The sequence below is a fragment of the Dromaius novaehollandiae genome, chromosome W (assembly GCF_036370855.1).
Source record: "Dromaius novaehollandiae isolate bDroNov1 chromosome W, bDroNov1.hap1, whole genome shotgun sequence".
NCBI classification, from domain to species: domain Eukaryota; kingdom Metazoa; phylum Chordata; class Aves; order Casuariiformes; family Dromaiidae; genus Dromaius; species Dromaius novaehollandiae.
In genome coordinates this window covers 61,827,873-61,845,212 of record NC_088130.1, presented here as the reverse complement: position 1 = coordinate 61,845,212, position 17,340 = coordinate 61,827,873, and the positions used below count along the sequence as shown (strand labels likewise).

At 40.5% G+C, this 17,340-nt stretch overlaps 2 protein-coding genes across 9 annotated transcripts in view; one reads left to right on the top strand and one right to left on the bottom strand.

Moving 5' to 3' along the window:
* The window catches only part of LOC112982198 (protein hinderin), a 172,746-nt gene extending 157,756 nt beyond the window's left edge, over positions 1-14,990 (bottom strand). The window contains exons 1-5 of one of the 6 annotated variants that reach the window (XM_064500428.1): positions 14,801-14,988; positions 10,900-10,935; positions 10,643-10,671; positions 9,108-9,247; positions 4,986-5,080 (exon numbers count right to left, since the gene is read on the bottom strand). In XM_064500428.1, coding sequence (XP_064356498.1) covers positions 4,986-5,080; positions 9,108-9,179 — 167 coding nt within the window. In that variant the 5' untranslated portion in view covers positions 9,180-9,247; positions 10,643-10,671; positions 10,900-10,935; positions 14,801-14,988. Of the gene's footprint in view, positions 1-4,985; positions 5,081-9,107; positions 9,248-10,642; positions 10,672-10,832; positions 10,936-14,800 lie in introns of those variants that run through there. The other 5 variants (XM_064500427.1, XM_026098408.2, XM_064500429.1 and 2 more) reach the window with 5 other exon arrangements.
* A 147-nt stretch (positions 14,991-15,137) lies between these two features.
* The window catches only part of LOC112982205 (tubulin polyglutamylase complex subunit 2), a 36,082-nt gene continuing 33,879 nt past the window's right edge, over positions 15,138-17,340 (top strand). The window contains exon 1 of one of the 3 annotated variants that reach the window (XM_064500432.1): positions 15,138-15,360. In XM_064500432.1, coding sequence (XP_064356502.1) covers positions 15,288-15,360 — 73 coding nt within the window. In that variant the 5' untranslated portion in view covers positions 15,138-15,287. The remainder of the gene's footprint in view (positions 15,361-17,340) is intronic. The other 2 variants (XM_026098427.2, XM_026098426.2) reach the window with 2 other exon arrangements.

The window sequence follows — 17,340 nt, the reverse complement described above, 5'->3', positions numbered from 1 at the left end:
CCACCTTCGGAAAATGTCAGCAACAACTGAGCTTTTAACACGAGAAATCTGCATTCAGGGAGAACTGTGGTTGAACAAGTTAAGAGAGGGAAAGAAAATAAAAAGCAGAGATAAAAACTGAAAACCTCACTGATCAGTCCCATACTCACAGGGAACATTTATCTTTTAGGAAGCACTCAACTGCTAACTAGCTAGCTAAGATGAAATATTTTGGAGACCATTCCTGAAAATCACAACTTTGCATACTAAGCACAGAATGGCAGATGTAACAGACAGGATGACAGGAAAAAAATGGAGACAGGACCAAGATCGGGGCATCATGCAGAGATCAGCCTGCACCAGAGCCATGGAATGCTACCAGGTATGGCAAGTGAAAGATGTGCTCCAAAAAGAGATGAAAGAGGAAGTTTTCATGCCAGAGTTGGTCAAGACATGCCTCTGACAAAACGGGGCAATAAAATGACATTTAATACTGGCACTGCAGGGAGGAGAGTGGTAGCATTTCTTGTCCAAGTATGCTTTTCACAAATCTAATATGTTTTACCCAAATGTCACAGGCAGTCTATATAAATAAAAATAATAAAACACAAAAATGATAAAAATCCCAACAATCCCAAAACATAATTGAAACTGCTGCACAATGGGTAAATTTTATGATATGCAGCTTGCAATGTAATATAAAACTAGATCTCACAGCATGAATTTATAGCTACAAATGACTTTTTAAGCACAAAAGGTAAGTGTGACTGGTGATGCAATAATCCTAGGCATGCTCTACCTATCAACAAGTAATTTCCAGACAAGCTTAGGGATGTCTCATTTGCAGTGTCACTGCCTGACCAATTAACAGAACTGCAGCACAATATTGTCTCCTAAAGCAGCGGTGCCTGTGCACACACACACAGAAAGACATTTACATTGAAGTTAAAAAACAGGTAATAATATGATTAAATATGAGATAGCACAACCCAGGAGAGAATGCAGCCCAAGAAGCCAAGAACTGCAGATTTGTAAAGCAGGCTTCCACAGGCAAGCTGTCCTTCAAAGAGCCCAAGCGCTGGGAGGAAAACACTTAACGACAGATATACACTCCAATAGTTTTACTGTGCTCCTTTGTAATGGTTTCCCCATTCTGTAATCAAATCAAACTTTTTTTTTTATTCCAGTTTTCATGTTTTGTCAGGAAATTTCAGTTTTAGCTGGTCAATTTCATATTAGTACCAGGCAAAAAAAGTTTACATAAAGCAATGCTGGTAGGCAAGCTCCCAGAGTGCCAGCACCCTAGGAGGAGTTTGGGAATCCAGGGTCTTGGGAAGGAGGAAACATTTTCTCAATGAGAAGCAAAGGTCCATTCAGAGGTTGTTTTGCCAGCTGTCAGGTACAACTCATCCTGGACAGGCACTGGTCTTTGTCTCTTGTCTGACAGCAAAAAAACACCTTGCATCTCATTCTGAAAAGGACAATCACTTCCTCCCTTAGGTGGAAACAGGCATTGTTATACCTTTCTACCTAACTTCCTTCTGAAGATTTGCAAACATGACATGGAGCCAGGTTTCTCCAAGTATTCTTTCTTACTTACATCTTTCTTTTTTACATCAGAGAAGATAAACTTTCATGAACCGTTCTGCTTTTAGTGCTGAAAACTGGTATCTAACTTTGTTTATTTTTATATCACTTGCACCCATTCGCTCAGGAGAAATTTGAATATCTGAGCTGTACTCTAACTGTGCAGGGAAGGAAGAAGCATTCATGATGTACATGTCATTGCAGGAGCCAGAAAGTCCTAATACCATAGCTATATATCACAGTTAGGAGTCAGCTAAATGCACACAAACATACTTACACTCTCTGCAAAGAAAGTGAAAAGGGGTCTCAAAATCTGCATATCACCTAAAACATTTTACTCTAGAATACCTTGTAACCATTCTCAGTGTGGTGTTTAGCAATTCATTAATGCACAACAGTCAACTGGCTATGTCCCAAGGGACCTTGCACTGCTCCCTCTTGGAAGAGCCTAATGTGTCCTGACATCAGCACAGAGAACAAGAGTAGAAATCTTTCAGCGATCTCACCATGTCACTGCTCATTTCATTATATAAGCTGATGACTGTTTCAGGAATATCCTGCTGTAACAAAAGTTCAGAGAAAGTCTTTTTTGCCTCTTAAGAAGCCTCTCTGCATGTAGAGTAATAGTAAGAGCAAATTTTAATTATGCCTGCCACTTTCACTACCATGCCATCAGCACCTGTTGAAAACATAAAGGTGCTGTGCTGGTTATTTCTGAAAATCCTGGCTGATCACACTAAAAACTTTCCCAGTTACACACAAACCACTTCATGGGCATGACTCATTATGCCCAGAAATTACGCTACCAAAAAAAAAAAAAAAAAAAAAAAAAAGTGAAAAGAATCCACTGGCACAATCCAAAAAAAAAAAGGGGGGAAGGGAAAAAGTCTACAACATTTCAGTCTTTTAAAGTTCAAAGTTTAGATCCTTTTTGTCTCTTTTCGCCTTAAGAGAGAAGATAGACTGGATATGTTCAGAGAAAGACAAAATAATGGTTAGACTTAGACATAGCAGCACAGAGCAAAAACTAAGATTATTTAGCCTAGAAAGGAGGATTAGAAAGGATACAGCTGAGTTCTTTCTTTCAAATCAGGCTCAAAATTCAATTTCATCAGGTCCCTAACTGCTAATGTGATGTCAGCCACTGAATTCCCCAGCAGCAGTACATCAGAGTCAAGCACAGTAACTGGAATTTTTCAAAAGAGAGGATAATAATATAGCTAGCATTAGAATTTATTCACACCAAGGCAAAGTCTCACACTTCAGCATATTAGCTGATGCACAGGTACATACTTTACCAATGTTCAAAACTGCATTGGAAATGAGAGTTGGAAGAAGAGAGAAAAATAGGAAGGGAAAGGAAAGTACATTAACTCTCCTTCAGCAGTCACAAAAGTCAGATGAAAGGCCAATATCCTGAACTGCTCAAGCAAAACGTGGTTGAAATTCAAGCCCTAGGAGTTATTCATATTTTGTCATTGGTTTCTGTGCAGACAGAATTTTACCACTTCACAACTGCCTTGATTCAGGCAGTTATTGACTATTTGCAATAAATGTGCAGGAATTAGTCCCAGCTACCATTATTTTCGTTCATAAACAGTAGCAAAATAAGGACCAGTGAAGTATAGCTCTGGTCAAGTGATACCTTTATTATTCCAAATATTTACTGCAGAACAGTCTTCTGGAAAACTTTCAGCATTCAGCTGTTTCTTTTTCTTCTCCGAAATAGCAGAGAATGTTCTACTGCATGTAAAAACCCTCCATCATTGCCCAACTAGACATGAAAATTATGGAGAGTTTTTTAAAAAGTGACAAGGTGAGCAGAATTAAAGTTTAACTTCCCTATTACTCCGCAAAGGACTTTTAATTACATCCAATAAAAATATGATTAGGTTTAAAAATAAAAGAGAACTAAGCATAAAATAATAGCGTTCCACTAATTTTACTTTTCAAAATTAATGTTGCTGCACCTTCTATTTTTCTTTGAAGAAATGTCAGGCAAAAATATCAAACTGTCCTCAGGGAAAAATCACAGCATCTGAGATTTAAGAAGAATCCCATGCTCAAATGAGTTAGTGTACTAGTATTCACTAGAGAGCAGTGTATTATGAGGAACAACGTAATAAAAGGTTCTTTTTAATATTAGAATATACCTCTATGTATGAATAGTGGCAACAGTGTCTGAATAACTTCAACATCTGAAAACTTGCAACCGGGCTTCTCAGCAATCTAGTCTTTATGACATCCTTAACTAGACATCATCTAACACATGAAGTAAGGTAAAATAGAGTTGCAAGCATGAAGAATTTCAGAAATGACTAAAGTACTGTATAACAAGAAAACCTATATTGGTGTAAATTATTAGCAGGCAAAATGGTCCACTGAATGAGGATAATCAGAGAGAAAATATTCCTGGCTGCACCAGTGACTTATTCTATGACCTTGATAAGCAAGTTAATTTCTCTGCCCCAATTTTCCAATATAAAAAGAAAAGAAAAAAGAAAAAAAAATGGTATTGCATGCCAATTAATGTATACACATGAAATCTATGACAAAAAGTATTTCTTCAATATCCTAGAAATTGTATTTCGTTCTAGAAAAATTTTACTTTTATGAAGTCCCAGGATCTGATCTCATTTCACAAGGTGGTATTCTTAAGTGTTCTGAAAAAACCTACCAAGGTCCTATGTGCCTTTTCTCAGCATTACAACCATTACATAAGAAGCAGACTCCCAGAGAGTGTAAGGAACATGGAGGAGTGACTCCCCACTCACATTCAACCTATCTTTCGAACCACTTACCTTTGTGAATGCAACTAGTACTGGAATGAAACTCACAAATAACCTTCTTCTAAAGTTGAGAGACTCTAGTCTCTCCTCTCAAAGAACAGGGGAAATTTGAAGAAATTAAACACAGCAAAATAAGTGAAGTTTGGCAAAGTAAATCAAAATCACACTGGACTCTGCTGCTCTGTAGTGCAAGCACAGATAAATACAGATAGTACACTTTAGCTACAAGATCACTGAGACACCTTTAATGGAGAGTTCCATATAAAAGCTCACTCCTGACAAGTAAGAACTACAAGTCTTGTACCAACAATGTTTGTGGTTCCCAAAAGACAACATACATTTATATAAAGCAAACAATATGAGTAGCAAACAAAACTCTAGCCCTGTAACTAGGCTTATACGGATGAACTACTGCAGGTCACAAAACAAGCTCTTGTTTTCATTTTGTTTTGGGGATTTTTGGATCAGGAAGTAAGGAAAATTTATTTGGCCACTTCATTACTCATACCTCTTCCCGCAAGAAAAATTACCTTACGCAAATATACAGTTCCATTATGCAGTTCTACATTGCTAATTAGAAGAATGACTCTCCTTAAACGTAATGCGTTTTCAGGTAAGGCTTATTCTCACCTGGCAAGTTCTTTAATTAAGTTTGCAATGCGTCTCTTGTCCTCAGGACATAAATCCTTTAAAGAAGCACTCTTCATTCCTCCTTCATTAGTGACCTGAAAATTGAAATCCACATTTTAGACTGTGTTTTTTAAAGGAGAACAAGCATTTCATAAGATATTAAAAGTATTTCAAAACCTAATAATTAGAAGCCGAAGACAGACAAATTCCAACTGAAAATAAAGTGCATATTTTCTAACTGTAAGTACAGTTCAATAAAACAAATTACCAAATTGTGGAGAAATCATCCAAGAGGCTTGTAAATCAAATGCAAGTTGCTTGCTTCAATACTAAACATGTTGGGTAAAGTTTCAAGACCTATGTTATTTACTGCTTCATACTTGATAAAATGACTTGGGATTCTTGGGAATCAGAGATACCCAGTCTGGGATCAGAACTTATTATATTGGGATCCGAAAACACAGAGCAAGACAAAACATTTTGCCTTAGTATTCATGAAAAAAAACATATAAAACAGCAAAAAGGAAATACAGTATATTGTTAGTAGAAGATAAATCTGTAGTTCAAAAGAGTTAATACAGAAAAGTACACAGCCTTCTTTACTGCATTTAGTCACGTATTTGCTACCTTCACAGACTACTACTCTTTCTCAAAAAGATTTTTAATATATTTCAGCACTTCAGTTCTTTTAATACATTCCTTTATCACACTGAAAACCACAATATTTGTTATCAATGTCCACCAGAGGGCATATTGCAGTTCACATTAGCAACAGTCCCTTGTATTATAATGGTTATGGTCATTACCTATTTTGCCTGTTTCAAAGTGGGAATGCTTCTCAGTTCTAAATCTCTTTAATTTACCAACAACAACTCTAGTCAGTGACTCAGTAATCCAGTGCTGGTGATATGCACAAAAGAAGACTCTCAAGATGAAAGGAACAGACGTAACTATGCTAGTCTGCCCAAGATTTTAGTGAATTTAAATATTTCCACTTAATCTGACTTGTTTATCTTCAGTTTAGACACTTACATTAAGCACTGTATGCACTCAGTGATGTTCAATAGGTTTGTAAGATACCAAAATGCTACTCCAAAAGCCTCAGACAAGGCAGAGAAGTTAACACAATACAGCACAGAATAACCCCTAATCATACAAAGAAAACACTGGGCTTCTCTCCCCTCATTACCAGTAATGGCAGCTGATCTGTACACATCAGACAGGAAGCACTGCCTTCCATTCTCAGCTAATTGCTTCTCAAACAGTCGTTTAAAACAATTAAGTGAGGATGCAGCTTTTGAAAGACAGAAGAGATGATTTTATACAGAGGGATGTTATACCCACATGGCCCTTCAGTACACCCCCCCCCTTTTTTTTTTTTTTAAACAAACATATTTTCCTTGGAAAACAAGAGTTTCACAAGGCAAATTAAACTTCTTCAGTGCTTTTCAAGGGGACATCTTCTTTCACAGTTTCCTTCCCAAACATAAGCTATTTACAGTCATAAACATGAAAGGAGAAACTTACTGTATAATTTAACTTCAACTAAACATATAGTTGAAGATTTCTGATTCCCAGTCTAAAAATGGCTGAAAAGGTTTTTAGCAGATAGCTGACAGAACTTCTTAAAGAAAAAAGTAACTTTTAACTCACAAAAAGTAAGAAGTCAGAAGCTTGATCCCGACTTTTACAGAAGGTACTGTACAGATTCCTCAAGCCATTCCCCCAATCCATATACATATTCTCAAACAGATTTGTGAGATGAAGAAGAAAATCTGAAAAGATAGTCTGTGCTTTTCTGTATCACCCACAGGTATTGACAGATGGCACCCACAAATTCTCAGAGGCAGGTTTGTACCGCTGCACATGTCAAAACGGAGCGGTGGAATTATGCATAGCAACAGCTCCACCGTAAAACACACGATAAGTGAGACAGAGGCCAAGACTATAATGTCTCGTTTGTCCAGATTTCTGTATTTTCTACACATCTAAGGCTAGAAGACAGCTCCCTATCTCAGTAATTTTCTAGATGAAACATCCTATATACAGTAAATTGAAAATACTCTCACTTTATAAACCATGCCCTGGAAGATGACAATATAAGTGGAAGCAGCAGACAACTTCTGTCAAACAGCAAGCAGGAAGATGAGAAATTTTGGCCAAGATCAGTATAGCAAACCACTGATTTATCAGAAGTACCAGAAAACCTCTAGAGCTAACAAGACATTTTTGAAGTCTTCTCAACAACTCTCTTAAACTCCTATGTAGTACTCAAGTCTATCTGAATGGGGAAAAGGTAAATCAGTTTTGCTAGAATTCATATTAGAGTGAAACTCAATCCATTCTCTTCAACAGAGGATTCTAGTAAATCATACTGGTGAGCCACCAAGCAGTATAATAGCATAAAGTTTATCAGAGTAAAATTATCAGCTCTCCCTAGAAGGACACTTAACACCCTGAAGAAAATGAGTTTTTGTCATCAAAACTCCTTGTGAAAAAGCATTGTGAAACTTTGCTCTTCTGTAGCAAGTAAAATTTGTTCTCTTTGTTTCAAGTAATTCAGAGCATACCTTCAAAATTAACATACAAAGTTTCCATGAGGATTTGGCAAGGTAAGCAAAAAAATAGGTTTAAAAAAGACAGAAAAGAGAAAAAACTAAATGAGAATCCATTTTATTGTCAGTATTATAAAAGTACACTTGAATCTCAAATCAAGATCTAGTGTGTTAGGCTTTGTATGAAAAGAACAAAGGCCATCTCTACCCCAACTGCTCCTGCATGGAAAAAAGAGGAAGCATTTTCTGAACAAAACAAGTAATACACACATACCAGCTAATCACTGGCAGATATCTTATGCATAATACAATAAAAAGATTTAAAAGTGAAATTTGAAGGCACCTATGAAACAGAGGCCTTGTACATGTTTAAGAAGAGATGCTTCCATATAGAAATTCTGCAAATGCAGGTTACTCATGAAATTTCCCAACATGGCACTGAAGAACAGCATTATTTGCAAGGTGGAGGTACCTACCAACCTCCTAAAAGCAAGTACTGAAAAAGCAGAGAAACGGAAAAGGAGGCGGCCAGGAAGGGCCTTAAATATGAATACTAGTTATTAGCATGTCATGCTGTGGAGAGCTGCTGAAGGAACAGCAATGACGCTGTCAAAGTAATAAGACTAGAATTTACACATCAGTTTTGAATGAACCTGTGAGGCAACATGGCATTTACGCAGCACGCGTAAGACAGAAGAACATCTTCACCAAGATGAAGATTTAACTGCATGATAGAGCAGCCAGAAGCAGCCAAAAGTTTCAGATACTGCTTTGAAGTGCAAAGATACCAAACTTTATTGACTTACAGTATTCTTGAAGATGATTACTACACAGGGGACTTGCAGTATTTCAATGACTTGGATAGTCAATGTACTATCCAAATCACATTACAAAAATAGCCTCTCTCAAGAGATTCCTAAATATTACAAGACCTACCAGAACACAGAATAACCTTCCAAAGGAAACCTTGTTGCTTTGAAACTTCTAACACAGTAAACTGTAGGAAAACCATCACTTGTTGTCACAGGAGTAGACTAGACAATCCACTAAGCAATCAACTGATGAAGTTACTCCTATCACTCAGCTTCATTTTAACATTTATTGTCAAACATGAAAAGTGATTTTTACGTTGCTAACACAAGTGACCAAAGCAAAAAGGTCTCTGAGAAGACTTTTACAAGCCCTGTTTCTAAGAGATACGACTAGGACAGTGAAATGGAGTAGACTGAAACACTAATTCCTCTGTCTTTGATAAGTAACATTGTTTAGGGGCTACTCAGAGCTATCCTACATATATATCTGCCTATCTGTTTTATATAGTCCCAATTGTACGTTACTTAAATAAATTAGCCTTTTTGCCTTTGTTCCCTTGGCAGGCCATTTCAGTGGCAAAGTAATTTTTGCCAGCAAGCTGCCACAGCAAAAGAGTTGGCAAAAAAAAATACTTACATAAAGTTTGCAAGAATGGTAGCATTGTGAAATTGTTTAGCAGTTTTCATCCTAAAGATTTTCTGCCACTTTTTATTATGCACACTCTTTAGAAGAAGAAAAATTAGCCTTTCCTGACCTGCTGCGCTGTCATATCTCCAGTGCTTTTAACAGGATCCATAGAAACAGAAGTAGCAGCTACAGGCACCATTAGCTTAGTTTCACTTTTTTGATATTTTGGCAAATATCTTGTTCTTAAGTTTCCTTTTGCAGATATTCCTGTAGATTGAAGACAAAACACACATTATGAAGTCAAAATGGACCCTTATCTTTCCTCCTACAACAGGACGTCCAGAAATTCATTCTTGCTTGAGCAGCTCTTTTAGAAAAGAATGAGAATTTCCGAAGCATTCCTGTTTGCAGTTCACCACAGGCTCAGACTCCATACAAAATATTATTAACTTGAATATATCAGCAAAAAAAAAAGAGGTGCATAGCACGGCCTGCACCCACTTACATGAACATCAAAGAGAATGTAATGCAAAAAACTGTGTTTCTTAGAGTGCAAAAGCATAAGCCAGAGCTTCTGCTTTGACACGCTTAAAGACTAAATAGGAACCAGCAATAATGCTGAGATCAGTGCTACTCATACAATATCATTTTTTTCCTTAATATAGCAAACTGATTTTTTGTTCCTTGCAGAACTAGGCATATGAGTAAGATAATGGTGCAGTGCACACTCCACAGACCTTCTGTAAAAAGCTGTCATAACTAATATTAGTTCAACTGTACTGACGCATAAGCAGCACTAAGATTTTCGGTGCTTTTTTATAAAAAGTCAACACTAACACTGACAGGGCCTTCCAAGGCCAGATTAAAGCCAGTATCTTCTTGATATGGCCTCAAGGAGTAAGTCTTGACTGTTCAGAACTGCCAAGAGTTTAAAAAAATATATATACTGAATTTATGCTAGCAGAGAGAATACATTTATTTGCGTAATGAAATTTAGGAGTGTGTCAGCAATTCAAGGGAAAACTAAATTATAAACTTTATGATCTCCATGCCCTACACAAGAGAAAACAATGTTGTTGAAATTCTCCTTACATAAACACAAAAGTGGAAGAACATTTCCCAGAGCAAATCGATTTACGTCATTTAGGACCACCGCTTTCTTACCAGAACGCAGAGTATAATGATCTGACATCAGCTGACTTGAACTATGCTAGCTACAAAACTCATTCAGAGATTTTTAACAGAGCTGTATGGCCAGTGCAGCAACAGTCAGTGAATGGTATTTTTGAAGGGTAACCATGCTACTCCAAACATAGAGTAGGATTTCTCACAGTTTACAAGTGTTGGATATGTGTGGTGCACAATTTTACTACAGTTATCATCCCCATACATTTTTTTGCTGGAGCTGATGTCACTTTAGAAGTTGTCCTCCATGCTTGAAGACAGTTAGAAAATTCTGGAAAAGAGAGGCTAAGAACACTGATCTTTTCCCCAGGAATGTACACAAGAATGCACGCACTAATTCCAGGTCACAAGAACAATTTCCATTTTATTTTAAACAATGAATCTTCATTTTAACTGTTCTCCTCAAAACTTATAAGAGACCTGAACATCTCTAATGCTTCAACATACTTTGGAGATCACATTAAAAATTCAGCTTACCTCGCAGATTGGATGGAACTATGCTGTACCTGCAATAGAAACAAGTCCCCTGAAACTGCTCATCTCATACCGTACGCTTATCTAAGCAGCAGAACATAAATCCTCTGCTATAATCCTCAATGTCCCATTACAAGTTAAAGTACTTCTGATGACTCTGTACCTTATACACATAAGTATGCAAACCACATACCTGAAAAGGCATTGTAAAGTTTAGCATTCACAGCAAAAAGGTTTTTCTTCCTATTATAATGTCATACCTGAAACATATACCATTGGCTGCTCTTCATCAGAAACTGCATGTAGCTTTGTTAAAGAAAGTAAACAAAAAGAGTACAACTTTGGCCCTTTAAATAGAAATATAAAAATAACTATTTTGGCCCTTAATTTTAAAAAGCAGGTGATAGGAAAACTGACAACACCAGAGAAGCACCAAGAGCAAGAAAAACTTGAATAAAAAAATGCAGATTGACAAAGCAAACAGTGTTACTAATTTCTTCACTGTACGTTAACTTTCATCCAGTGAAAATCATCTCAGAGGTCACCTTCACAAGAGATCCCAGGGACCAGCCCCAGTTGCAAGTCCAATTACTCAGATAATGAAGCAATAATATTTATTTAAATTAGAGCAGGTTATCATTATATAAGGAATCCCTTGACAGGTACGTATGTATCCCTTGACAAACTTCTAGGACAGCCTATATTCATACTGCTATTAAATACCACTTTTTGTATAGTACATTCTAAGAAACAGAAATGAGAATAAATGCAAAAGATTTCAAAGGAAGTTGGTCATTCTCATCTGATCATCACATGATGAGTAACAGCTGAAAGCCGAAGGACTTTTTTTTTCTTTAACAAGAGCAAGATTCCTTCCGAGGCAATTTGCAAAGAAAAGCATTTCAAAAACTTTCAATGACCGGAGTTTTGACTATTAAATTATTTCATTGCATCAAACTCTCAAAAAGCACAAAGAACCAGGCAGCATATTATTTGTGCTATGTTATCAGTCACAAAACTTGAATCCTTGCCTCCTAAAAGTCACTCTAAAAATAAGACCCAACACAATTCACACAATTCAAGGAAGGGTGTAGCTTTCAGAGTATCTTCCTTAAAGAGATAGTTTCAGATAGGCAAAAGTAAGGATTTTTTATTCCCACATAAGTAAATAACACTATACTAAACAGAAAAACAAAACACAACACATGAAATTCACCTCCTCTGTATTTTGTTTATACAGCTTTACTTTCCTCAGCCTTCTCAGTGTGGCCTATAAACCAAATTACATAATTTCAGTTCTGCTTACAGTAAATCCATTTAAGATCTTGCACAGTTGTCTTCATACAAGTAAAGTCAGGTTGTGAAAGTATTTCAACTGACCTATACCAGTTATTTCTCCAAACCCTTACTCCACCCAAAATTTTATTTTGATAGCTACATCTTAAAAATTTAGTTTAGTAAGTTACCACACAGAGAAGAAAATTAGCAACAGCCTAGAAGCTTTCACCTCTTGACAGCAACTTCAAATTCAATCAATACCAGTATCCATGACACAACTGAAACTTGGCACACTGGAAATAAGAGCTTGTTCACAGGCTCAATGTGGGCCATCACGATCACAAGTATCACCTGTTAACAATCATCATTCATCAGTCTTAGACCACAATTCGAAAGTACCTTAACCTGGTATTGCTATCAAAGTCATCTCTCCTTCTACACACTCTGAAAACACTTCTGTTCTCACCTGCAAACTGCAGCATGCTATCTCCTGAACTGTCACAAGACAGTGTTTGCGGGGTCACGCTATGAACCTGATCCTGAAGCTGAAAAAACTGTTAAAGTAAAACACTGTGTGCCCTCTTCCCAAAAAACACCAAGCTAGATCGAGCCTCCAAACAGCTGCGGTCACCACAGCTGTGACAATAATCTGCAAGGTGCAGAAGAGAGTATCTTCAATTCACACTACCACCAGAAACAACAAACTTTAGCTCCAGCAATTGCTTTCTCAACTGACATATGGCTAATTTGTGTGCCAACACATGGCTATAGGAAATAAAACAGATTTGCTTAAACAACATTCAGCTTTTAAAGTCTTGCTCCAGTATTACCACTGCTGTGGATAGATACGTAGTAGCAGGATTAAAAATTAGATAAAGCTGTTGCTATCACTCCCCCCAGCTATCCAGATCTCTCTCCCATGAAGGTTTGCAACCTAGTGTATTAAAATAAACCAAAGTCGGATTAATTTACCTTAATCGGCTAGGCTGAAAATTGCAGTGGCTCAGGAGCTGATTCATAAATAGGTTCAAATCCTTGTCTCTGACTGAAAGACTAGGGACAGTACCAGCTTCAATCATTTAACACTAATCTATTGCCACATGCCTCTCAAGTCTCCTAATGAGATAACTGTACACAGTAAAAGACTACTATCACCACAGCTAGAGTTCAAGGCAACAGCACAGACAGTGATCACAGGCATCAGAGAAACTGAACATCTTACGACACTGCACTGTCTCCCCTGCAGCAAGCTAGAGATACACAACAGAAGTGTTGGAGTCTGCATTGCTACCCTGTACCTAATTCTGCAATTATAGAAAAAAGTTCAGTTTTCCAAAGCTGTTAAACCAGCATTAAAAAAAGTATCCCCTTCCCCTATTATTTCCTCTTGCACCATATATATCAGGATATATAAACTTCGCCAAGATCAGAGGCAACAAAGGTAAAATAGAAGCGGATGTCAGAAAGATCCCTATTCCTTGGCATATCTTGAGGCACGAGGCCTCTGCCACGCTCAAAACTGTGTTTAGTCACAGGAAACAATCTGTCAGCCCAGTAGTTAATTGGTACAAACACAGTGACAGTGTAATTACATCAATATTTCCACAACGGCCAGAACAGTGACAGTGCAGCAAGAAATCTGGTATGTGCCTACCAACCCTCATCCCATCACACCACAGAGAAAGTTGTATGCAATTTTTAACGCAAATGGGCAATCTTCCAAGATTTATAACAACGTATCCCCTAAACACAGTCCATTGGATGGATGGCCCATTTCATTCATGCATTGGTTTGCAGTGGGTATGCAATCAAACATATACATGAAAGCACACACAAACATACCCTTCTTTTCAATCACTTCTAGCTGATGCTGGAACACCACTCCCAATGCCAGCCACAGCAATAGCACAAGTCCCTTATATCTACAGATAAATTTTTAGCTCCTAAGTCTGTCAGGCAAGACTGCCAGTTCCACCCTAATGCCTCCAGGCAGCTGAGCCTCCAGCTCAGCCATACAAACTGAAACATCAATGTCAGTTCTTTCTGGTTCTCTGAACCACATGAGCCCACCTCTCTAGCCAGGCTTTTACAGGCTGAACACTCACCACCACGACCACCACCACCTACTCCAGCTACATGTCCAGCCCAATCTAGGCTCCCACAAGCAGCATTTCCACATTTCCTGTAGACCAAGCCACCAGAACCTCCAACTTCCTCTCTCACAGACCCCTCAGCCTCCAGATCCCCTGCAGGCTCATCCTAGGTCTTAAGCCTCAAAGTCAAGCTTAGACTTCAGCTACAAAAGGCACACACCTTTTGCTTGCCACCTGAACCTCCAACCTCAATTTCCCCACCTCCCTCTGTTGATTCTTCTCCACATTTCCACAACCTGAACCCAGCTTCCCTACATGCTGACCTCCCCTAAGTCCTTAAGCGCTAAGTCACACACAAGCAGGACATCTCCCATATCCTGGGGGAGACCTTTGCCCTGAAGTCTTACACAGCTCCACTCTCAGCACACACAGGCCCACACCCAACCTCCTCCCCAGGCTGGGCTTCCCCACACTCTCTCTTGACTGAGCCACCAGTGCCACAGCCCTCAGCCACAAACCTCACAGGGCACACAGACTGAACCCAGCTCTGCCGCCCCCGCCACGGCACGGCACGGCCCCTGCCCTGGCACACCCCGCCACACCCCGCCGCCAGGCTCGGCCCTGACTCAGTTTCCCCACCGCACCGCCCCCCACAGCCCCAGGCCTCCTGTGGGCCGCCTGCCCCCTCCTGCCCCCCCCGGGCCCCAACCCCTCCGGCTCCGCAGCTCCCGGGGAGGGAGGCCCCTGCCCAGGCTGCAGCCTCAGGAGGATTTTCCCCGCGGAAGGATACTGTCCCCGCTCCAGTAAACGCCTCCACCCGGCCCGGCGGCTACCTCCGCCATCTTGAAACAACCGCCACTCCCAGAGTGCCCCCCGCCGCCCCCCTAGCGCTCGCAGCCCATTGGCTACCCGCGCCCGGCGTCGCCCTGCCGCAGCCAGGGTCCGCCGCGCCGCGGGGCGCTCGCGGCACGCGGAAGAGAGGGGCGTTCTGGGAGGCGTAGTCCTCCGAGCGGCGGCTGGCGGCGGGCCGCGCGCTCAAGGAACTACCAATCCCATGAGCCCTCCTTTCCGCATCGCTCTGTGCATAGGCTGAGCGGGGCGGGGTCCAGGAGAACTACACCTCCCAGGGCTCCTCGCGGCGCAGCCCCGGCTACAGGGTGGGAGGAGGGACAAAAGGTTCATTTCCCCACACGTACACACCCACTGCCCCCCGCGTTGGCCGTGTCTGCGTGCCTGGGAGTTGATGGTGAGGGGAGCTGGGCCGGGACCTGCGAAGGATGGAGGAGAAGCCCTCCACCAGCATCAAGCCCTACCTGGACAAGCTCACCCTGGGGGTCACGCGCATCTTGGGTAAGTGGCAGCGTGGAAGAAGAGCTCCTCGGGCTTCGGGTAGGCCGGGGCCACGGCATTGGTGTGGAGGTTGTGGGAAGGGGCCCCCACTGCCAGGCCTAGGCGGGAGGCCTGTGAGGCCCAGACCTGCTGCCGCACGCCGTCCCCAGGCAGGCCCGTGGTGCTGTGTCCCCAGCAGGTCCCTGCCCCGAGGGGCTGGCAGGACAGATGGCCCATGTGGGCCTGGCCTGGCTGGGTGTGGAGCATTGCCAGGGCCACGGGGTGCAGGGCTGCGCCCCACACCCACCCCCGCAGCAGGAGGTTGCTGGGGGGCTTGGTGCACCTGAAGCCCCGAGCGCCTGCAGCGTGAGAAACCATGTTGGTGCTGTTTTGCTGTCAGTCATGTAGTATGTGGTAAGTTTTCCTAAGGTTCCTGTGCTGGGTTGCTTAGCCGTGAGAGATGCTGCGCTTCTTACTCACGCACAAAATCTCAGTTTCTAGCATTTCAGCTTATGGCGAAAATCTTGGAAATCTGACCTGAGAGAGCCCTTCGGTTTCGAGGGGCTGAGAGCAAAGAAAGAGAAGGTGGTGTTTTATTCAAAATCATGCATAATTTTTAGCCTCTCCTGTGACTTTGAATATGTAGGGTTGACAGACACTGTAGCCAATGACAGGAGTTCAGCATAGCGAGGTGTTCTGGCAGAAATATGAGAAGAAAGACTGATCATTGGATCTGCTCAGGATCATCTCCCAATAAGTAGTCATCCTGCAATTTACTCTCATACCCCAAGAGCTTTTCCATAACATGTCTTGCTTGTCATCTTTCATTTTTGTCCGGATCTTGAGCATTCTTGCGTCCCTGCAATTGCCTTCAAAGTTCTTTGGGAGTAGAAGAAATTCAAGATCAACATCAGAAAATAAGGCAGCTCAGACGAAATTTTACTCATGGCAGTAGAATCAGAAGAACTGGTGAAAATATTTGCATGCGTAAAGGATATTGTTGTTAGACCTTTGATCTGTAAGCAGCTTAGGGCACAAAACTGTCCCATCTGTATGGCTGGAAAACAATAGACCTATCCCAAGCCATGCATACGCCAGCATTACAAATCATACTTCACAGAATAATACATTTATATGAATTTAAAGGCAAAAGTGACCACTGTAATTATCTAACCTGTGCTTTGTGTCCTGTGACAGGGAGTTTCATCTAGTAACCTATGCGTATCACAGATAGCACAAGTTGCTAGATAGCTGCACAGGCAGATGAAATTAAATGGTCATGGACCTCAATGAGAACAGGCTTTCATCCCCAAACTCTGTTCAGAGCTCTCTTATGAACCTATTTGGCTTCTCAGGGTTTTTTTGTTTTCCAGTTGTAAGGTCAGGATAATGCTACCACCCTCCTCCATGACAGCATTAAGAGGGTGAAACTACTGATAAGCATTTCAACAGTATCTGATTCTTTTTAGTAGTTCTTTTCAAAACATTACCAGCCCTACCCCTTGGATGTTTGAGATCTGCGTGTTAACAATGTCCAAAAGTAAAATTGCCATATAAACCATCTTGGGTAGGCATGTTGCTTTACAGCCAGCAAGATGTGGCAATCTGGGTTTGGCTCTGAAAGTCCTGTAGCATCCCTTTCACATAGCATGTGTTTGCTTGTTTCTTCTCTCTGTATTTTTCTCTGGTCTGTTGTATTGTGTAATACAGCAATGCACACCCCAGCCCACTGTTGTGGTGTTTTAGTCTGGATCTTTTCTGTCTCATCGATCCTTCTGGGAATTTCATGCTTTTCTGCCCCATAAAGTAGTCCAAAGCATGTAAATTGTGGCACCATATTAATTGGAATTGGTGAACAAAAAGTTTTAGAAAACATTACCAGAGCAATCTGTATGCTGTTTATTTCTTTCAAATAACAAAGGATATTTGAGTTAGAAAGATAGCTTCTAGTAGTGCAAACTACCAAATAAGGTATCTTGTTATTTTAACTCTTCTTCTGAG